This window comes from Eleutherodactylus coqui, chromosome 1, assembly GCF_035609145.1.
Source record: "Eleutherodactylus coqui strain aEleCoq1 chromosome 1, aEleCoq1.hap1, whole genome shotgun sequence".
NCBI lineage: Eukaryota > Metazoa > Chordata > Amphibia > Anura > Eleutherodactylidae > Eleutherodactylus > Eleutherodactylus coqui.
The window spans coordinates 452,268,820-452,291,981 of NC_089837.1; the positions used below are offsets into that span (position 1 = coordinate 452,268,820).

The window sequence follows — 23,162 nt, forward strand, 5'->3', positions numbered from 1 at the left end:
TTCCAGGGGGCTCAGATGTGTTTAATAACACTGAAATCCAACAGAGACAGATAAATCTTGAACTCCGTGATATCCTAGCAAAAACATTTTGCTCCAGCGGATCCACGACTATTAAAGTTCCTTCGTAAACATGAGCTCACACTTGGGTGGGGTCTGATGTTCTCTGTACTCCCATGTCTGCTGTCACTGCCTATTCAGCATTCACTTGCACTCTATTAATACAGCACACACGGAAAAAAAAAAAAAGGAGGGGTTAAAATCTACGAGCTCGGCCGGTGTGAACACCCCGATCCTGTGCCAGAATAATGTGCGAAAATACGAAGCCACGGAAGTTTATTTTTTTGCATCATCTCCTTACTCCACGACAGATAGGCAACATGTGGCCTCTAAATCCAGAGGAAACCGGCGGATGAACTTCAATCCCTCCGCTCGCCCCCCTCCTCCCTATTTTCCTTTATGCATCTGTATACCCTCCGTAGCTGCTGAGAAGACTACTACCAACTCGGTGAGCGTGCTGGGACTTGTAGTGCCACAGGCGGTTCGGAGAACGTGTCTCAGTGTGATAGAAAAAGATGATCCGTGTGACTTTATACAAGCGGGGAGGAGGGCATGTGACTGGCGTCGGTAGAGCCATCGTTTCTCACGGAGAGGATGACATGTATCACAAGCCCTTGTTTATATATTTGGTATCTGATATCTACCACCCAGCAGGTCTCCTCCTCCCCCCCACCCTCTGCAGCCATATACTTCCAGACAGGAGGGATGAGATTAGACCTACGCTGGTTTATTGTTAAATCTTAGCCCTACGCAACCAAGAATAGGTGACCATCCGATATAATCCGTCCCGCCGACGCCGTTTAGGGCGCTAATTATCATTCTACTACAAATAACAAAAAATTACCAATTTTTTTTTTTTAAGGGTTTTTTTCAACTACGACCCGAAGCCTTCTGTGGTAAATTGTCCTTTTCTCGTCACCACGGTAACCGCTCATTAATAAGGCCGTGCTCAAATAAGCCATGAGGTGCTGTAATGCTATCAAACGTGGCCCTAGAAGGGCAGAGACTTCCTCAGTCAAGGGCACCACAAAACACCTCCTCTCCCCGCTTCCATATTATCTCGCTTGCTTCGAGCAGCCTCGGCTACACCCTAATACACAAGCGAGGACCGGTAATGAACGACAAAAGCCTTTATATAACAGCGGACCCACGGAGCGACACATCCGCCTCCCTCACTCCTCTGCTGACGACTGAGGTAAAATCACTAATGACGACGCCCGTTATAGCCGCGCGCGCTCACGCACGCGCACGGCCCACCTCTTTCCCGCCTATCTAAGCCCAGCGCTTTAAGCTCCGCCCCTCTTCCGCTTAACACTCTCGCGCCTGCAAGCTTCATACCTTCTCGTTTCCCCCTCTCCCCACGCGAACGCGCGCCGGCGTCAAGTGTTAACGCACAGCCTTCTCTCGCTGACTCGGCTCATGAATATGTTAAGTAGGCGCAGCCCGTCTAGCCAATCCGAGCGCGCCGCTCGTGATCACATGGCCGGTAACTCCGCCTTACTAGAATCCCTTAAACCCCTCCCGCTCGCTTTAAAAGCTGCGAGTGCGAAAGGAAGCGCTCAGTAGAGGGAGACAGAACCTGCGAGAGGGGGAAGTAGTGCTCAACTCATTCAAACTTCTGTCACATCCAACAGCTTTACAAACAAGCCGCACACTAAGCCATAGGCGGCGACACAAGAGAAGTGGGGCTTATTTAGCAGAGTAATAAGTCCACCATTACTATTAACCCCTTCTTAGGCAAGAACCCGGGTCACACAAAGGAGGAGGACGACATGGGGCTGCTGCTGTGGAGGAGACACACTGCGTAGTGTCAGGGAGGTTCCCCCACCGCTTATCTGCTCAGGACTGCCCATGTAGCCGCAGCAGCACTATGCCCATCTTACTTTTCCTGCTAGATACGTCCGCTTCCATGAACCAGCGCACCTACCTGGGCACCACATACCTGGACATAGCAAAAGGCGCTGTAGAGACTTTCATGAAGGTATAGTAACCCTTGCCAGCTAGCAGCGCCCCCTGCAGGCAGGCGAGAGTGCAGCACAGGGGGCTCTCCTCTTTCCCCCCTCCCAGCCGTTGCTGCAGCTTCTTGTTGTAACTCATCCCCATCTCTCTGTTTCCCAGCTCAGATCTCGGGATCCTGCCAGCAGAGGAGACAGGTACATGCTGGTCACTCTGGAGGAGCCTCCTTATGGGATCAAGGTAAAGAGCTTCTCGCCATGATGCATCACCCCTTTCCACCACTTCCTGTCCTCTGTGCCCGGGTCAGTCCTGGCATCTACAGGGTGAGCTGACAGGAACATGGCCGACATCCCCCGCCGCCCCTCCTGCTGCCCTGCTCAGCTGCAAGGAACTGTGGGAGATGTGGAGACAAGTTAGAAGTGACATTCCCGAGGGGAGTTGTGCAGGCCCCGGAGTCCTGGGGGGCCTGGAGGGAAGCAGGAGGCTGGCATGGCTTGTTTATCTCTGGCCTTTCCCTTTAAATGATCACCTGGATGTAACTCTCTAACTTGTTACTTCTCAACGTTCCATATGTGTCACCCATAGGAGGAGGAGGGCAGGGTGGGAGGGGACAGGTTTAAAGGGCTCTCCTAGGAGGAAATGTCACTTTGTATCACTACTGATGGCGAGTTTTAGCTGGGGGATCTGTGGACTCTTTGAACACCCACCCTCCCCAAGTCTGAGTTGGCGCACAAGCGTACGCTCACATGGTCTGCGTATTGCGCACTACACACGGCAAAGACATATGTTAAATCCCCACAGCCCATATTGGTGTGTATTGTAATGGGACTTGCCAATTTTTATTTTAATTTTAAAAAGTAACATTTTTACGTGTTTACAAAAATCATCAGGTTTAAATGGCCTAATTGAAATCAATAGGGCTTTTAGCACCCCATATTATGTGTGTGAAAAATAAACGCCCATGGCCGCGCCGGCATATAGTAAGTACGCAATGACATGCATACTTGCGTGCCATCAATCGCCATGCATTATTTTGGCGTACATTAGTGTTTAATACGTGCCAAGATCATGCCGTTGAATTTTTATTTTTGGCGCAAGAAAACCTGGTGGTGTGAGCGGCCCAATACAAATCAATGGGCTGTTGGCATCGCATGTGGAAAAATTGCATGCGACAATATGGCTATGAGAGCGGCTTAAGTCGGATGCATACGTCGGAGTGAGCACTAAGGGGTGGAAACCCTGGTGGGGCTTGGATTGCGTTGCATTTTTGTGGTAGGCTGTGACGTGGACCGGACCGCTCTCAATTGGGTTCAGACACGTTAGAGCGTTATGGCACCCTCCAGATATGAATTGATGGTCTGAGGTCAGACCATGGTCTGGTGGACCCTAGGCAATCAACTATCCTGAGGAAAGGTCATCAATAGTATTTGCCTGGAAACCCCCTTTAACCATTTCATGCCCAAAGGTGTACATTTATGTCCTGTTCATGCAAGGTTTGTATCAAGTGCTCACCCCGCTCCGTATATGGCAGGTGACGGCTGACAACAGTCACGATCAGCATGAACACTGATCATGGCTGTTAAGCCTTCAAATGACACAATCCTTATTTTCTGGGTCCTGAACGGCCTGCCCATGATGAGATCATGAGTTGCCATGGCAGCCTGGGGCTTTTTGAAAGTCCCCAGGCCTGCCATGGCTGATTGCATGTCAGAATGCGGTATAATGCAATAATATGGTATTGCATTATACACTGACCGATCAAAGCAAATGTAAAAGTTTAAAACGCTATTAAAAAAAAATTATATTTAAAAAAAAAAAGAAACTTTTCCCCTTATTTATAACAAAAAACATTTGCTATCACTGCATGCATAAGTCCGATTTGATCAAAGTAGCACACTTATTCCGCATGGTGAACGTTGTAAAAAAAAAAAAGAAAAAATGCACTATACCAGAATTGCGCTCTTTTTGGTTGCCTCACCTTGAAGAAATATTTTAATAAAACCATTGTGTACTCCAAAATGGTACCAATAAAAGCTACAGGACGTCCCGCAGCAAACGAGTCCTCACACAACTATGACGGAAAAATAAGTCATGTCTGTCAGAAGATGGCAACAACTGTTTTTTTTTTAGTTTTTTTTTAGTGGTGTAGCAGAACTATATAAATGTGGTATCTGTGTAATCGTACCGAATAAAGGTGTCCTATCATTTGACGCAGTGTACGCCATTAAAACAAGCCCCCTCCGAAGATGGTGGAATTGATTTTATTTTTTCCATTTGACGCAGTGTACGCCATTCAAACAAGCCCCCTCCAAAGATGGTGGAATTGATTTTTTTTTTTCCATTTGACGCCTTAGAATTTTTTTTCTTCAGCACATTATATGAAGCATTAAATAGTACCATTCAAAAATACAACTCATCCCACAAATACAAGCCCTCAGACGGCGATGAAGGAATTATATTTTTTTTGTAACTTTATTTATTTTTTTAAGTGGGGACTGAAACACAATGGTGGGTGAGGTCCTATTTCCACAGGCACACTCTTGGTCCCTGTATTTGCTGACTCATTAGGTTATGATCATACAGGGCGGATTATCTTATCTGTATCTTCCGTGCAGAAACTCTCTAAATCCGCAGCTATTAGTGTGGATTCCAGTCTCAGCATTGAAGCCTTTGGCAGAAATCCTTATTTTTATTTTTTTGCACCGAATCCCATGCCAAAATTGGCATGCGTCAGGCTTAAATTCCACACCTCTAGTCAGTTTCTATACTTATTTAGTACAGGTTTTTTCCTTCAAGTGTTTGCAAGACCTTGTAGATCTTATCCCTGTTGCTGCTACTGAAAATGCTGCAGATCTGCTGTGTAGTAAATCCGCCCTGTGTGAGCGTGGCCTTAAAGGGGTTTGCCATAAAAAAACAAAACTATACTCACCTATTCCTCCCCCGTCAGTCTTACCGCATCTCCTACTCACCGATCTTCTTCTGGCTCCTGCAGTTCCCCTGGTCACCTTACCGCAAGCTGATATGCAGCTGCAGTCGTCTTCCGGCAGATCAGTGTAGGCTACGTCACTAGTGATGCAGCGTTTCCTGCCTAGTAAAAAGCGCCAGATGCTATGTCATGCTAATGCCGAGGTTGTCTCGCGGCGTTGGTATAGGATCTCTCGTGACGAGATTGCGCGTATGCGCAGTCTCTGCATTAGCCCGACATAGCATCCAGCGCTTCCTGCTAGGCAGGAAATGCTACATCACTAGTGACGTAGCGTACATTGACCTGCAGAAAGAAGACTGCATAGAAGGGACGCATCATCCCCGGAAGACTAAGAATCGTCTGGAGGTGAGGTGACCCAGTGACTGCAGGAGGCAGAAGATGCAGTAAGTAGACTGCCTGGGGAGGAATAGGTAAGTATTGATTTCTTCTTTTTTTTTGACAGAACTATTTTATGCTAAGTGCTAAGCAATTCTAGAAAAAAAATTGACCCCTTATATATTTTTTTTGTGCATGTGAAGATACATGTATGTGAAAGCACACATGCAGCGCACATGGATGTTGCACGCATATACGCAGACATTAAGATTGGCCTGCGTTTCACTGACTAAAGTTGCACATGCCCGTGTGAATAAACAAAGATCAGTTTCACCATTTATTTTATATGCATACTTCCTTAGATCGTACGCTTTGTAAAAAAAAAAAAAAAAAAAAGCATCTAGACGTTGTCGTTTTGTTGCAAAATTTGGCATGCAGTTACATCTCGGGCAGACATGCAAATGATTAGTTGTGTGATTTAGATGAATGTTCTTGTCACCTGAAGACCTAAAAGTGGTTCCATCCTTGGCCTATAAAAAGGCTCTCAGAGGCTCCTTGTGTGTAGTGACCTCATTTTCCGCTTGTGTAGAGCTTGTTGACCACTAGACGCCTCTACAACCCAACAAAGAGATTTTGTTAACAGGGTTTGAGGGGGGGGGGGGGCGCATTATTGGACTGTTCGAAGCTAGATGGTCGTATTGACGACTTGCCCACCACCTGGGCTGTTCTGACCAGACTGTTAGGATATGTTGAGACCAGTTGATGCGTGAGGATATGCACACAAGGCGACCGGGCTCAGGATGTCCTTGACAGACCACCAGTAGGGGATCATCTGCTCTTTCACGAGCATGAGCAGCTCTGTTTCTGTCGAGAGACGGGTTGCACCACCGTTACAAGTCCCTGTGTCTGCTGGAACCATTTTCAGGCACTTGGGCGTTGTGAGATCAAATGTTCTTCAGGCCTCTGTTTGCAGTGGTATCATGAATGGCAAAACTGGATAGCCAATTTAGTGTCCTGAGACCTAGGGGTGAGCACCTCGATCCTGCCTGTGCTAGTGTGATGGTCTGGGGGGGGGGGGGGGGGCATAACATACAATAGTCCGTCACCCCTACAAGTAGTACGAGGTACAATTACAGCTCAGCGATATGTTCAGGACATCCTGCAGCCACATGTGTTCCTCTCATGGCGGCTTCCGAGAGGCAGCAGGATAATACTCGACCGCACACACAAGGGGGTCACAGGAATGTCTCCACAACATTGTCACACTTCCATGCCTGCCAGTCAACAGATATATCACCAGTAGAACATGTATGGGACCATCTGGGATGCCAACTGCGACAGCTTGAGAGTCTGCCTAATTTAGTGGCTCAGTTACAGCAAACATGGACTGATATGCTGCAGGATACCATACAAAACCTGTATGCCTCCATGTCCGCCGATATCACATCTTGTATCCAAGCTAGAGGCGGTACAACAGGGTACTAGAGCCTCCATGCCTGCCAATATCACATCTTGTATCCAAGCTAGAGGTGGTACAACGGTACTAGAGCCTCCATGCCCACCTGTATCACATCTTGTATCCAAGCTAGAGGTGGTACAACAGGGTACTAGAGCCTCCATGCCCACCTGTATCACATCTTGTATCCAAGCTAGAGGCGGTACAACAGGGTACTAGAGCCTCCATGCCTGCCAATATCACATCTTGTATCCAAGCTAGAGGCGGTACAACAGGGTACTAGAGCCTCCATGCCCACCTGTATCACATCTTGTATCCAAGCTAGAGGCGGGTTTTTTTTGGCAATGAGTGTATCTGCATCGATCTATGTACTTTTTCTGTGTGAGCATTTATTTACACAATTGCCACCTCATGTGCCCCGGGGTCTGTAGGAGAGGAATATATACAAATACAAAATGGATGTGTTGCCCATAACAACCAATCACATGCATGTCCATTCTAATTTGTTATTAATAGGAACTCTGAACAGTCCTTTCTTAGTGTCATCATTTTATTGCCGAGTGACACAAAGCGATCCTCTCTAATCTGTGGGTGACAGTTGGCAGTAGGGGTATGTCTTACATGGCAAAATTTTAATGTCTGATGTGAAGCACTTCGGCGGCCTGTAACTTAAGGCCCAATGTTCACAGGCGGATCTGATTTGCGGAAGATCCGCAAATCAAGCCACCCACAGGGATACATAGGCGTCCGCAAATGAAATAAAGCATGCAGATTTGATTTGCGGACCTTGTGGTCTCAGAAACAAATCACAGCATGCCCCATTTCGGTGCGGATCCCGCACGGGGGCGGCTTCCAATTAAGTCAATGGAGGCTGTCTGATCCGCGGACTCCACTGCGATGTGCGATGGCCGCTGCTTCCGCACACACATGCTGTGAAGGTAAAAACCCGGACAAGTATCATCTTGGCCACGGGCATGTGGAATCCGATCCGCCCGTGGGCATTGGGCCTTAAATGGGAATAGGCATACATATTGCAGACTGGAAATCCAGATGTGGAAAAAGCATGAAGTCACTTTGTGATGGATACTGTAGTGAAGAATAAGTACTGGATGTGCCTTCTGTCTCTTTTCATGCCACAGCGATGCCAATGGACTGTTATCAATGGTGCCACATTGAAGCCAGCGGATTCATTACTTGACCTTTTTTCCTTCCTGTAGTATCCCCCATGAAGAGTATCCTGAGCAGAGGTTTACCCACTTTTCTTATCCCGAATTCCCTAATAGTTCATGTGAGAATAGGTTTTCTAAACTAGACAACGTTTTCCCAAAGTACATGTACAGTGGCTTTTGTGTGCCGGTGTGTAGAGTGGACATGGGAGCAGAGCTCATTCCATACATGTTTGTGTACTGAAGTATTGCAGTATATTATACATATAATCAGACACTTGCCAGTTTGTCTCCTATGTGGACGGTAGAAAGAAAAACCTAAAATTGTTTTAATTGGTATATTTAAAAAATATTAATTTGGGGGAAAAACTTTTCCTCAGTTGGTGCATTAAAAAAAACTGGTATCGCCACATCTAAAGTCCAGTTTATTAAAATATGACACTTATTCTGCACGGTTATTATACACAATACTAACTTTTTTTTTGGTCATCCCACTTCCCAGAAAAGTGATAAAATTTGCATCTGCCGCAAGATGGTAGCAATAGAAACTACAGTGTGCCTCACACAAAAGAATCCTTCATACCGGCCCATCAGCTTAAAAAAAATATTAAAAAAACATATATTAATTTTTATAGGGCTCAGAAGGTGGTGAAAGTAATTTAAAGTTTTTTATTTATTTTTTTTAACTTTATTTTAAAAGTACCACAAGCTGTGTGAAGTTGGCATCCCTGTAATGAGCACCATTAAACTGCACTGTGGACAATGGGGTAAGGGTTAAATGTTCGGCAAGCAACATTTAGTGTAGAGAATCTGCAAAAGTTTTAGGCGGGTCACAGCCACGCTCGCCAGGGTGGAGCGGACACTTTAGACCACTGATCGTCGGGGATCCTGAGCCACGGACCCCCACTGAGCAGATTGTAACCACCTATCCTGAGGATAATTGAATTAGACTCGCGGACAACCAGTGTGGCCAGCGTTACAGCAGGGCGGCTGGGGGACAATCTGTGTAAACGGAGCGGGGTATACCTGTAGTTTATTATGGGGTTCTGAAGTGGTTATCACATGAAATAAAATGCAACACATTGTCTGACGCCTGAATTGGCTAGAACTGCCATATAACTTATTATATCCTCCTTGAGGAAACCAGTACCATGTCTCCATGTTGATTAAAAGGGTCACGGTCATTAAATACTGGAGCAGATTTATAAACACTTGTCTAAAGGAAAACCTTTCTGTTGCCCATAGCAACCAAGCACAGCTTTCATTTTTATCAGAGCCCTATGAGCTGCACTGGGACTGGTTGCTATGGGCAACTGACTGTTTTTGTTTTAGACCATTTCATACGTCTTGTGCTTTTTTTTTTGCTTTTTCTTTTCATCGTGTCGCCATCAATGTGATCCAGTGTTGAGACTCCAACAGAACACTAGAATAAGGCTCAGTGTCCACGGAAGCCTGCAGCGGAATCCGACCATGCGCAACTTTCCGGTTCTTTTCTGTACTGTGGATGTGTGCGGAAGTGCCGGCTGGCGCAAATGCGCGGTAGAGTTTTTGTATTTTTTTTTTTTTCAAACGCCTGTGGAAACTGTGGCCCGTCCACAATGTTCATTGTGGACGGGCCACGGATTGGATGGATTCCATTGACTTGCCTTTTTTTTTTTTTTTTTTTTTTAATCCGCAGGCAGAAACTGCAATTATTTTCGGCTTGTGGACATGAGTCCGGAGCGCAACACCCACTCCAGATTCTGCCGCAAAAATCCGCCTATGGGCTTTGGGCCTTAAGGTGAAGGCGGCTCATATGTGTGCTGTTCCTTGAGTATTGTACAGGCTAAGGCCGCCTGCACACGGGCGGAAATCCCGCGGGATTTCCGCCACTGAAAGTTTACATAGGAGTGCATTACAATACGCACTCCTATGCAGACGGCCGCGGTTTGGCCGAAATCTCGCGCGGCAAACAAACCGCGGCATGTCCTATTTTTGTGCGGGGCACGCACTCACCCGGCCGCTGGCTCCGGTCTGCGCATGCGCCGGCTGCGCGGCAGCCGGCACATGAAAGAGCCGGGGCCGCCAGGCACGGGTGAGTACGCGCTCGTCCCTGCAGGCTCTCGGGTCGGGTCCTGCGGCGAGAATCCTCGCTGCCGGATCCGACCCGCTCGTCTGCAGGCGGCCTAAGGCCATATTTACATGGCCGATATTCTCATGCAGGTTATGTCTTGAATTGCACGAAAATGGAACCCCTGCTTTTAAATAATTGAATTGGTTTATTAACATGGGCGATCTTTGTCCCAGCCTATTTTCGAGTCTCGCATGAGTAGTGCATGTGAATGTGCAGGAGGCCACGCATGGCAAAGAACGTGGACGCAGTGTCCATCTTCTGTGAGATGCACCTAAGAATCTCTGGCGTGACTCGCTATCGGCCGTGTAAACACGAGTCTCAACGCACAAACCCGTACACATTAAATCCTTTTTATTTTGGGTATATGAACATCGGTAAGTTGTAGGGGATCAGATGTGATGTGTGAAGTTGCTGACTTGTTCATAAATTGCCGCTGATAGCTCCAGTGCGCGAACGCTGAGTTTACACCTGTTATCTTGATGGATCCTGGCTGTTTCTACAGGACTCGGCCTGAGGCAACTACACGTACGTTTTTATCAGCTCTGTTTTATTGATCTGTTTCCTGCGTTTCGCTGGGAGATGGATAGAAAAAAAACCAACGTAAGCACCTTGACCGCTTGACTTCACTTACAGAGCTAAGAAAAACATACAGCCGAAAACGCAAGTGTGAACCTGGCGGTGTTTAGCGCTTGGAGGATGTAACGCTCAGTTCTTCTGCAGACTTTGAAGAGTACGTGTCCTTTACTTTCTTCACAGGCCGGATGGAAGGAAAATCACGCAACTTTTATGAATGAGTTAAAAAATCTTCAAGCACTCGGACTCACCAGTCTTGGCCAAGCCCTAAGGACGTCTTTTGATTTGTTAAATTTAAATAGATTAATAACTGGCATAGACAACTATGGACAGGTAGGTCGGAACAGGGCAAGGAAACTGCTTTCCTTCATACATATGGTTATTGTATCAAGTATTTCAACACTCGTATTAAAACCGTTTCATGTTATGTGCCGTTACTACAGACAGTCGGGGGGGTCTTAGGCACATGCGGCAGGTCTGTTGCAGAATTTTGACTGTCCTTGCCTTCTGAAAGAGCCTGTGTCCAGGGGCTTACTGCCCAAACACCCCCTATTCACCTGAAGGCAACTTCTCATTTGCGTACATTTCTTCAACAAATCTGCCATGTGTAATTATACCCCTATAGCCTATAATAACTTGGTAGAAATTCTGTAAATATCTTATAATATGACCCTTTTTTTTTTGCAGCAAGAAAAAAAGGAAACCTACCAATGTAGTGGCCATAAGGGGTTAACATATTAACATCAAATAACTGACATTTCTCATGCATAAAATAAGTCCCTTATGGCCATATCCAGCAGTCAGATGACTACTTTTGATATATATATATATATTTTTTTTGGATGCTCCACTGCCAATCCCAAAAAAAAAACTTTAATAATAAAATACTTCCTAAAATGTATAGATATTATGTGCACACAAATTGGCCCATCATAAACCCACGATGCCTTAAGGGTATGTCCTCACAGGGCTTTTTGTGCCGTCTTCTTGCATGGAAGTAGCGGCAAAGTAAATAAGACTTTCCAAATGTCTTACACATACTGCAGAACAAAGCCACTGTGGGAGCTGGCATGCAGTGCAGAATGTCGATTACAGCAGCGGATTTTTAGTGTGGATTCGACCTCTTTAAATGAGGGGTGACCGCTACATTAAAATCTGTACAACAATGATGTGGTTTGTGATGCAAATTTCGCACAACAGACATTCCGCAGAAAATTCCGCCCCATGTTGGACATACACTAAAGGGGTTTTTGAGAACATTTAATTGGTGACCTAGCCTTAAAATGGGCCTTCATTGTATGATCAGTTAGTGTCTGACTTTCAGGATGGCAAAGGATCAAGAGAAACAAGGGACCGCTCATATAAAAAACCCGCTGAGCTGCAGTACGAGTCATGGCCACTATAATATTGTGCCTATATACAGTGAGCACCTCTGCCTCTTCGCTCTACTGATTATGGGGGATCAGATCTGCAACAGTTGTACATTGGAGGCCTATCTTAAAGAGGTTTCCCACAACTTAAAATTCTTTTCCAGCCAAGACATGTGACTTCTGCAGCCAATCACTGCAATAGGTCACTGCCGTGGTCCGTGATTGGTTGCAGCAGTCACATGTCTTGGCTGGAAAAGCAGCAACCATTAAGTACAGTGTGACCACAAAGCTGTTATAAGTAGTTACCCCTTTAAGGACTGGCCATCAGTTAAAGGTCCCAAACAACCTTTCATTTATATAATAACTTGTGTTTAGAAAGTCATATTAGAGCAGAGCTTCTAGCGCCTCTTCTGCCTGAACGTGAAGCTGTGTCTCAAGGTAAGAACAGTCTCAAGCATCTCCCAATGCTCACATGAAAAATCACAATCTGATAACCCAACACCTTTCTACCATCCTTCCCCGTGGAAAATAATTCAAGTCCTAGAAGTTTTTCCTCCATGAGAATTTTTTGGTGCCCAGATATTACTCCTGAGTTAGTGTCTGTGTAATGATGTCATGTTAAGTCGCCTAACGTAATCGAGTGGCCGTTGTCTTGCTATATATGCATCTGAAGATTCACCTACTATGTATATATCAAAAGCCAAGGCCACATGAAGAGTATAGCAACTCAGCAGGTATGAAAGTTTGTTAGTTTTTGTATCTATGGTGAGTTTTTGCGTATTGACCACCACTGTGTAGTAATGTGGTTTTTATTGTTTTGAGTTTTTTAAAATGTTTATTTTTTCAGTGCATGGAGGGGAAAAAAAGACCTTGATCAGTTGTGTAGGTGTAAAAATCAGCATCTGCTGCACAATCGGTAGACGTAAATGCCCCTCAAGAGCAGCGATAAGACTCCAACTGTAATTATGGAAATGTCCGACAGATCCTTAACCCGGACCATTTGGACTTGTCAGAAGTTAAAAAGGTTGTCCAGGGTTGGAGAAACATGGCTGCTTTCTTCCAAACAGTGCCACCCTCGTCTATTGATTGTCAGCTACCAGTCACTTCAATGATCTGAGCTGCAATACCACACAAGGGACAAAGGGTGGCGCTGTGTTTGGAATAAAGCAGCTATGTTCTAATCCTGGACTACCACTTTAATAAAGTAGACGGGACTGAAACGGTAACTGTCAATAAGGACATAATTACCATATTCAAATAGTTGATTCCATGACTATAAAAAATGACTGTGTGAATCGGTTATCAGTTCATGACATACTGCACTGGAGGACGAGCGCTGCTTCACACGAAGTACAGTGTTATACCGGTAAGGACATGTGAAATTGGTCCCTCATTAAAAGGTCTTTGTCATAATGTAGGCTGCGGTGGTCTGGGGCATGCGCTGGCTCCCCCATTCCTACATTGTGCCCACAGCTCAACTCCTTTTCACAAAGCGCTGTGTGCTGATTTCTCGGGGACACAGTGCTGGAACAGGAGACTCGGTGAGTATAAAGCAGCTCCTCGGACCCCCGTCTCTACCATTTACCTCCCCCCTAGTGTAGTTTATAGGGCTCAAAGGTGATGAGTTGCTCTTTCAGTTAAGTTAAAGTTTTCATCTGCCTTATTTCAGGCATTACAACCAAGAGGACCGGACTTTTGATTTTCTACAGATAAAGCACAGCTGTGCATTAGAGAAGAGCCTGAAATCTAATGGCTCTCTATGTAGTACTTCCTTTAGGGGTTAAATATTTGCCCTCATCAAAGATGGCCACTGTGTAACTTCCTGTTAGACACATGGTGACTCATCGATAATTTGTACAGCTGCGCCTTCTAACTAGCGTGACAAGCGGCGTCTTATTTCTTGTCCTCGGGGAGCAGCTCTGTTTAGTGTGTTCAGGGAACAGGAGCCAGCGCTGGGTTTAGTTTTCTCGTTATTAATGTGCCCTTCTTCCTACATGAGATTGATCAGCTTTCTATTTTCACTGATATGTATTTCAGCCGGGTCAGTGGTTTCTTGTAGTGATTTATTGGAATATAATCCAGCATGGAGGGCGCACTAAAGAGGGGGTCACATCGGTTAAAGTTACTAAATATTTTGGTCTGCACGTTGATTCCGTAACACCTGTTAGAGCTTCAATTCAGGACAACAGACTAACGAAGGTGCAGCTTTCCGTGCCGTGAGGCTTGTGAAATGACTGGCAGATCACGTACTGAAGTCCTCTTGCAGGGAAGATCTGTAGTGTAGCTCCCGGGGAGAATGAGGTTCTCGCTTGGACGTAACCTAGGGGTATTGAGCCGTGGCAGAAAGTGTGGATTTTGGTGACAGTTGTTGTGGCGTTCACCCTTTAGTTTTAACCCCTTCAGGACCAAATGCTGTAAATTTACCTCGCTTGGTCTTGGGCTTTCATCCCGGCTGATGGCAGTAATACGGTGTGGGATTAAAGCTTCTGCAGTCAAGCAGGAGCAGGTCAGGGTCTTGGCGGTTAGTCACAGCTGAGAACCCAGAGGAGAAGGGAGAAGCTGTTTTTAACCTCTTCTGCCGCCTTTCCCAGGTACATAGCGCTTAATGAGCACCATGTACTAAGGGTGCCTGTCCACAGGCGTTTTTGGATTGCATTGCTATGGAAAGCACAGCCCCCTGTCCACGAGCGGAGAATCATTGCGATTCTCCACTCACGGCCAGCAATTCACAGCATGCTGCGAAGTGCCACGATTCTCCACAGTCAGCCTGTCAGATAGGCTGACCGCTGAGATCCGCTTGCAGGCTCCTGCTCCCGGGCGGCGGATCTCCGCCCCGGGATTTCGCAATGCCTGTGGACAGGCAGCCTAAAGAGTGGAAGTGTTAATTCCACTGTGACCCAGTGATCACGTGACCGCCGGGAGCCCCTAGCAGACCCTGATCAGCTCTGCCAGTGACTATTGTCACTACAGGGCAATGTTTTCCTGTATAACTGGGGCTCAGATGAATGCCCCAGCTACAGTGCAAAAGTGTGTAATTAATAATAAAAAAAAAAAAAAGTGAGACCCCCCCAGAGGTCTTGTTGTATAACATTATGGGGGTCATAGATGGTAAAATAGTTACAGGAATAAGTTAAAAAAATTACAGAATAAAATAAATGTCTACATAAAGAAAATGCTGTTGCCGTGTGCGTCCTGTAATCCAAAACCATGGATATTATGTATCAAAACGTCAAACAAAATGAGGAACCTGTTCCCATACGGTTTTCTTTCTTTAATTGGTACATTTATGCTAAAATATTCTTTTTAGCTTTTTTACCCCTAATAAAACTGAAAAATGTGAAAGACAGTGAAAAATTTTTTAAAAATAACCCCGTATCATGGAAAAAAAAGCAAGAATCGTTTTGGTAGCTAAAGGAAAAATATAGGGCAGTAAAATCCCTAAAAAGGGTTTTATTCCAAAGGCACAAAACAGCCTGGTTCTTAAGGGGTTAAGGAATGAAATCCATGGTGAAAGTCCAAAGCCTAAATTGACATGCTGTGGATTTACAATCTGCAATGCAGGTCATTCTACGCTGTGGATTTTTTTTTCAGCGTATGGATGGGATTTCTAAAAAAAAAAAATAAAAAAATCCATCCTCAGTGCTTGTACTGAAATGCCACGGAATTTCCACAGCTAATAGTGCAAACTTGTGAAAATCCCTTAAGGGCGCCTTCACACGGGCGTAATACAGACCGCATCAATCCCATCGGTTTTTGTATTGAGGTATTTGGATGAACGTTTTTTTTTTTTCATACACCAACCGGTCGCATGAAAATTGCAGCATGTCCTGTTGTATGTATCGTGGACTAAAAGTTCCTATTGAAGTCTATGGGATCATGTAAACAAAACGAATCAAATGGCTGCCTGCTTTTTTTTTTCTTTTTTTTTTTCCACATGCTGCAAGAATGCCTAATTAAAAAAAAAAAAAAAAAATTGGCCAACCATCTTTCATTTGTGTGACTCATGCAGTGACTACATATGGGACACGCGCTTAAAATGTACTGATAACGGTGTGATTTTTCACACACAGATTGTATATACCCCTGTGAACGTGCCTTAAGCATTTTTTATTTTGCATTTTCAAAAGGTCACATTTTAGGTTTTTTTTGGGCGGGGGTTCCCTGGGTGTACATTGTAGTGTAAAAAAAAAACCCGCTGTGACCTGTTAGCTGGGGTTTTGTTCAATTGCAGCAGGCTGTAGGTTTGATATTTTTTGCATACGTTTCTCTGAGACTTGAAAAATGGCTGTAAAAAAAAAAAAAAAAAGTTTTTTTAGAAACTTGAGAAAAAACACCAACCTAAAATTTTGTGTACAACGTTGGGTAAAAAAAAACTACTGCGGTGGCTTTTTCTTTTTAACTTTTTAATTCAAAAAAACGTAGCATGGCCTTTTTCTAAAAACCTCTCTACAGGAAAGGAAGCTGCCTCCAGAGGCACATGAGTTTACATCTTGTTATTGCAGCCCCCAAAAATAAAGACCCAAAAAGTGTGTGAAGAGGGCCTAAGGGCTCACTCACACATGTGCGTAAAACGCTGCATCGGTCACACAGAATTGTATCAGTCTGCATGGGGTTTTTTTTTGTTTTTTTTAAAATTCCGCATGAATCTTTGTCTACACGCAATATTTTGCTTACGCTACCCATAGAGAAGAATAGGGCTCACACTGCACCAAAGTCCGCCACATGTGAACGTACTTGAACAAACCCATGAAACCCTGTACGGCCAAGTATCTAGCTCTCTACTATATCCTGCTTCTACCCTCTTCAAATGCCACATTCACAAAAATCCTGGAAGATTACCTATAAGAAGCGGTTTGGTGGGATCTACATTATAAATGTGGTTAAAGGGCCTTTCCTAACTCCCTCCCCCACCCCGTTCCTATGTCCTAATAGGGCCTATGAACCTCATGGAGCCCCTCCATGATCTTTTCTGGCGTGCTCTGCCATATAGGATGACCGCTCACATGAATGGTCGCCCCATAATTCCTGCAGAAATATCTGGCAGGCATGCCACAGCTTACTGCCAAAATCAGCTGTTTGTCTTGGGTCCTACAACTGTCGGAATTCCTGTGACCAATTTTTTGCCATGTCATGCTTGCTGGTCATTCTTTGAGAAGACCCCTCCTTAGGCAGATTGAATAGGCTGCCTAGGACAATGTGATCAAAAACCATTTTCGACACCGTGATAACAGATCCAGGCTCTCTTCCCATTTCTTTAATCTTGCAGTGAGTTTTCTGCCGTGCAGCCACTAGGGGGCCTGCTATACTGAGTCTGGGGCCGGCTGTCCTTACACTGCTCTGCTGTCAGCTTTTCCAAGCGGATCTGCTGATGGCAGAATATTACTACTGACATTTCTATGTGCATTTGCAGTTAGTGATCTGATTCCGCTGCACTTCTGTCACTGGAAGGAGCTTTGTTGCATCACCCCTCTAACATGTCCAGTAAGAGAACTTTTTTCCCAAGTAGCCCATTAAAGACTTTGCTTTCTATTATCAGCCAGGATACAATTTTTAAATTTATGCAAAACAAATGTTTCCATTGTTTCCAGAAAAAGTGAAGAAAAATGTAAACTTTTCATGTCTGTCTGAATGCCATGTATTAAAGCGGTGTGCTGCTTTCAAAACATGCTGGGAGTTGTAGTTCTGCAACAGCTCAAGAAACATGGGTTGGAGACTGCTTTACTTTAGGCATGAAGAGTTTGCATGCCCCTATCCAACCCCTTCATGACCAAGGCTTATTGATATTCCTCTGTCCAGGTCAAACTTTGCAATTCTGGCATTCCAGTTATCAAAAAATCATACCTTTTTTTTTTTTTTTTAAAAGAGCTTGTTTTTTTCCAGGGGCAACATGTAGTTTTTATTGATACTATTTTGGGGTTCACAAAACTTGAACTTGCTATCGTTTGATTGCTTATACAGTATAAGGCAGTTCCATGGTATTGCATTATACTGTTTTACAGGTTGCCTATTTAGGAAATGCCACAGACTTTTTAAAAGGCATATGATCATGGCAGTCCTGGGGGGCCTTCAGAAGGCCCCATGCTGTCATGATATCCAGAAGGCAACCCCTGCGGCGGGAAAGTTCAGAATATTTAAATTTTGCGGTCAGGTGATCCGGGTCACCTACAATCACAGCTGTTGCAAGTGGGTGTTGGCTGTTACACGGCCGATACCCACTATGTATGGAGTGGGTTGGACTGCTGAGCCTGCTGCATTTACAGTATATGTAGATTTCTATCTACATCCTAACTGCGCGGGTATGTGTTGGGAAGGGGTTAAATCCTACTTTAGTGTTTGCTGGGTTTTCTGGTCTGTCCTCTTTACTAACCTAAGAAGGTGAGAAAATGGAAGTGAGGTTTTTTTTTTGTATGCTTTTTGCATTTCCATTAACCAAAGTATGGGCATGTGGACCCCACAAGGGCGCATGGTGACTGCAACCGTCTGTCAACAGCTAGGGTAGGAATGGCAGCACTGGAGCAGAAACTGCTGGTCTAACAAGGGAAGTTCCATGCCGACTGAGAACAGAAGCATTCTTGAGCTCATGTATGTTTTTGGGTGCTTTAACCATATACTATGCGTTCTGTTTTTCCATTCTGCTGCCAACTGTTTTGAAGAATATCTGGGAATAGATGACTGTATTTGGGAATAGTACTAATTGGGCAGGGGCTACACTGCTTCAGTAACCTCAGAGTTGTTGTGCAACTTCATGTTCTCCCTATGAGGAAGCATTGTCTGTGACTTTGCAAGTATTATATTTGACTTGTGTGCAATAATAGAAGTTGCATGACATTAAAAATAAAAGCAGACTTGCTTACGAGGCATTTGGAGAATTCGTTTGCTAATATTGCTGTAGTGACGCTATAGGGGCAATGGTTGCCAGCGCAAGTTACTCCTGCTGCGTATATACTTTGTATCCTGTCATGACTGTATCATGTTATGCCATACTCCCCTACACCACACTTGTATATAGCACATGGGAATGGCATTATCTAGGTCTTGTTACAGTTCGCTCTAGCATTATAGCTATGTGAGGGCCCCCCCCCTTTTTTTCCCCCACCTTGCATGTAAAAAGTTACTTTGATAGATCGGACTTACTGATACCAAATTTTGGATTTTTCATTACTTTTATAAATGCAGGAAAGGGGTTTTAAACTTTTGCTATCCTGTATTGTTTACAGTAATGAATTTAGTGGGGGGTTTTTTATATCAGGTTGTCAGGCGGGACTCAACTTGTGATCGTTTATAACCTATAATGCAATACTTTAGTATTGCAGTATATGGTATTTATGCCGGTATTCTATTAGGACCTTCGGAAGGGCCCCCAGCTGCAATGAAAACCAAACCGCACCTCACAATCATCGTGAGGGTGCTGTTTGGGGCCTTTAAATCCTGCTGTCAGAACAGACTGTAGTATTTAAAGAGTTAGCAGCTGTGATCTGCATGAACGATGATGGTGGTTGGCTGTCTGCTGTCAGACTGCTTACACCGGCCATGTATGGAGCAGAACCCGCTCCTGATCCCACTGCGTACCCAGGATGTACAGATCTGTACTTGGGCGTGAAGAGGTTCAATTCTGTCCAGAAGCATCTTGCTTCCAAATGTAAGACTTCTGATGCAAGAGTCTGGGTGAGAATTGTTCCAAATGGCATACTACCCGGGCTTTGAGAGGAGTTGCATTTTTGGTGTTGACGCTGGAAAGCTGCTCCCGACATTCACCCCAGTGAAGTCCACAGACGTGACTTATGACAAGACTTTCTTGGCATCTGTAGGCAGCAGTTTTTTCTCTTCTCTCTGATAAAGTGTAGCTCGGTGCTTTGGCCTATAGAGTTGAACACAACAAGCAAAAACATACAGAACTGATGGCAGCTGTGACTGAAAGCTGATCGAAGCCAAAGAGTCTGGCTTAAACGGGGCTGTTTACCATTATCAAGTTATTGGTTGTAGCCATACAGTTTTTTAATTTTTAGGGTAATTTCTTTATTTTAGTTGGTCTTTCAGCCTCAAATTACAGAAAGTTACTTTATGGTAAATCTCAAACTTTTTACTTTTTCTACAGGGAAGGAATCCATTTTTCTTGGAGCCTGCCATTATTATAGCAATAACTGATGGAAGTAAACTAACCTCAATGAGTGGTGTGCAGGAAGAGGTAAGTAGCTGGGGTACTCTAGCAATTAGGACAGCAGAAGTGTGCATGCATAGCACCACATTAGCGGATGCTTTTAGGGAAGAATATCTCTGTATTATGGTAACCGATGGTACACAGCAGAACTTTGTCAGACTCCATATGGATGTACCATATGACCCATGTGCCTCAATGGGAGCCGTATTGTAGCTGAACACAACTTGGAGCCTGTACAGAGCAAGAATATTGCAGTGTGCATGCGACCTTAAACAGATCACGTGGGCCAGAAAGTATTTAGTCGTGCATTTTATTTTCTACATAATACAGCTGTGAATAGATCAGTGTGTATTTCTAGGCCCTTGAATGGATAACTGAGTTTTTTCGTATTTTGTTTCATGGTTCTGGATAACTGTTACTGGTTGTAATCTAGAAACAAGAGCCAAGGTCCGCAATGTCCATATACGGCTAAGCCGTGTTCATGCCTTTTAGCCAATGGACAAAACAAAATCTACATTGAATGACCACTTTATTAGGGACACCCCTCTAGCAGTGTCGGACCCTCTTTGGCCTTCAGAACCACAGCCCTTTTGCTTAGGCAAATCCTGTTCAATTTTCCATCCACCTGTATCTGATTCAAGATGTGCCATGAAGACCTTCCCCGCACCATTACCTCTACCAGCCTGAACTGTGGATGCATCACAGGAAGGGTCAATTGGTAATAGCCCGGCCCGCTGTCGGTGCAGTAGGTTGGACATGCATCATAGAAGACAGGAACAAAGTGGCCTAGCGACCAGGGACTCCCATGGAAGTGTAATAGTCGCCTCACTCTTCATTAATTTCTTTGGGAGTGAAGCCAGCTCAGTTCTGCTCCCGTCTTCTATGACGCATGTCCCCCCCCCCCCCCCCCCCCCCCCCCCGCGCTGACGGCAGGCTGGACGATCAGGTGATCACTGGGGATCCCGTTTGGCAGGTCCTGAGGCTAGGTAATTCTTGCATCAAAAACCCCTTTAAACTAGCAGCCTGTCAGTTTGCAGCTTAACCATGAGGGCTGGAATATGGTTATGCCTATGGGCAGCTATTCTTCTGTACCCTTGCTCCAAAATTCACAACTCTCTGCCATTTGTTTCATATTTCTAGCTATTTTTAAGGTGTCATGGACTCTGCTTTTTTTTTTTTCCCATGCATGTCATCTAAATCTGTATTCTTCCTTAGCTTCACTTGCCTTTAAATTCTCCATTGCCTGGAAGTGAATTGACAAAGGAGCCTTTTCGTTGGGATCAGAGACTTTTTGCTTTAGTTCTTCGACTTCCTGGCGCAGCATCTGTTGAGCAGGACCAGTTGAATACTGTCCAGGTCGATGAGTCCCCCATCACTCCTATGTGTGATGTCACGGGGGGTGAGTATGTGTTTTACTATATCTTTGTTTTCTACGTTTTATGCTCAAAGACTAAAATGGAACATTAGATGCATACAGTTGGGCTTTATTATATTACACCTAAGAACATTTTAAAGAGGCTTTCACTGATTACAATATTGATGACCTCTCCTTAGGATAGGTCTGTTTTTGATTAGTGGGAATCCACTTCTCAGGACCCCCCAGTGGTCAGGTGTTTGAGAAGGCCACAGCCTCTTCACTTCATACCAGGCACAGTGCTGTATATTTTGTATGTCATGTGCCCCCCCCCCCCCTCCAATAAGCCCATTTAAATCATTGGGGGTGGGGTGGGGGGAGCATTTTAAAAAAAGAGAAACTTTTTTCCATTTCTCTGCTCCAGAGCAGAGTTGGAGTCTTAACGTTCGTGTGAAGACAGGGTAAAAGGAATATTTAGCGGTCTTGCTTCTGGGTTTGCTGTAGCATCACCAGGGCACATCACAGCAGAGTTTAGCCGGTTTGTGATGTCCCTGGTGACCATTAACATTGGAAATTCATCGCTCTAGGCTATAGTTGAAATTGCTCACAAATATGGGCAGAAATTAGTAAGTCGCATCACAGGAATTTGTGACATCTTCATCTCTGGGGCTCGTATGTTGGCAGAGCAGGGGTTATGTAACTACCATTCACAGATTTAAATCCGCCATCAGCTTACATGTGGGAAAAATCGCATCACTTTCTGCAAGAATGAGTGGAGCTGATGCAAGTAGCAACTCCAAGACTCATCCGTGTAGAAACCGTAGTGTCATGCACTTATGTGGTGATATATTGAAGATGCTGTAAATGTATATTGGGCAGGCTGAAGGAAGAGTCTGCTTGCATGGCTTTCCATAATGTCAATAGACTTTAACGGTAAAGGGCATGCAGGAGTGCAGCCACCTTTCCATCTAGGTGTATGAAGACTGTAGAGTCCGGGGCTAATGAGGTCGACAAGCACTATTCTCATGTGTAAACTAAGAACTCGGAAACTGTCACATAATTATGCTGAGGCTTGGCGGTTTTAATTTGTATGTTTTTTTTTTTATCAATGTGACCTTTAACTTTTCACTTTTCTATGTCTGGCAGGTCGATCATACTGCGTTCTCTCACAGCGCATGTTGAACCAGTGCCTGGAGTCCTTGGTGCAAAAAATTCAAAGCGGGGTTGTCATCAATTTTGAAAAATCTGGCTCGGATCCCCCACTTTCTGAAGGTTAGCAAATGGGATTTTAACCTTGGTCATTTTACAGCTTACCTATTGATTTGTCTTCATATTGTGGCTTTGCCTGCGTTCTTTACAGACAGCTGTATTCTTCCTTTGAAGAATGTAAGTTTTCCAAGCTATATCAGATCAAGACTCCTGGTGACTGGCCTAAGAGCAGCTTTATAATCTAGGTTACACAATCACTTTTGCTGCCTGCAATTGACCAGTTATAATCAATGAACCATATATTCGCTTTTTGAAAACATTAAATTTTTGTGTAGCTCGCCACTTTGGCCTTATGCACTCTGCAGTGCGTGTACAAAGGCATAAAGTCCCTGCAACGCTACAGAGTTAAGGCACTTTCCTTGCCTCCTTTCAGAACTAGTTTGTTAACT

At 44.7% G+C, this 23,162-nt stretch overlaps 1 protein-coding gene across 2 annotated transcripts in view; it reads left to right on the forward strand.

Annotated features, from left to right (window-relative positions):
• The first annotated feature begins 1,628 nt into the window (after nucleotides 1-1,628).
• The window catches only part of INTS6 (integrator complex subunit 6), a 42,352-nt gene continuing 20,818 nt past the window's right edge, over nucleotides 1,629-23,162 (forward strand). Inside the window, exons 1-6 of one of the 2 annotated variants that reach the window (XM_066583701.1) lie at nucleotides 1,629-2,038; nucleotides 2,176-2,253; nucleotides 10,806-10,955; nucleotides 20,088-20,177; nucleotides 21,366-21,549; nucleotides 22,651-22,776. In XM_066583701.1, coding sequence (XP_066439798.1) covers nucleotides 1,928-2,038; nucleotides 2,176-2,253; nucleotides 10,806-10,955; nucleotides 20,088-20,177; nucleotides 21,366-21,549; nucleotides 22,651-22,776 — 739 coding nt within the window. In that variant the 5' untranslated portion in view covers nucleotides 1,629-1,927. The remainder of the gene's footprint in view (nucleotides 2,039-2,175; nucleotides 2,254-10,805; nucleotides 10,956-20,087; nucleotides 20,178-21,365; nucleotides 21,550-22,650; nucleotides 22,777-23,162) is intronic. The other variant, XM_066583710.1, reaches the window with a different exon arrangement.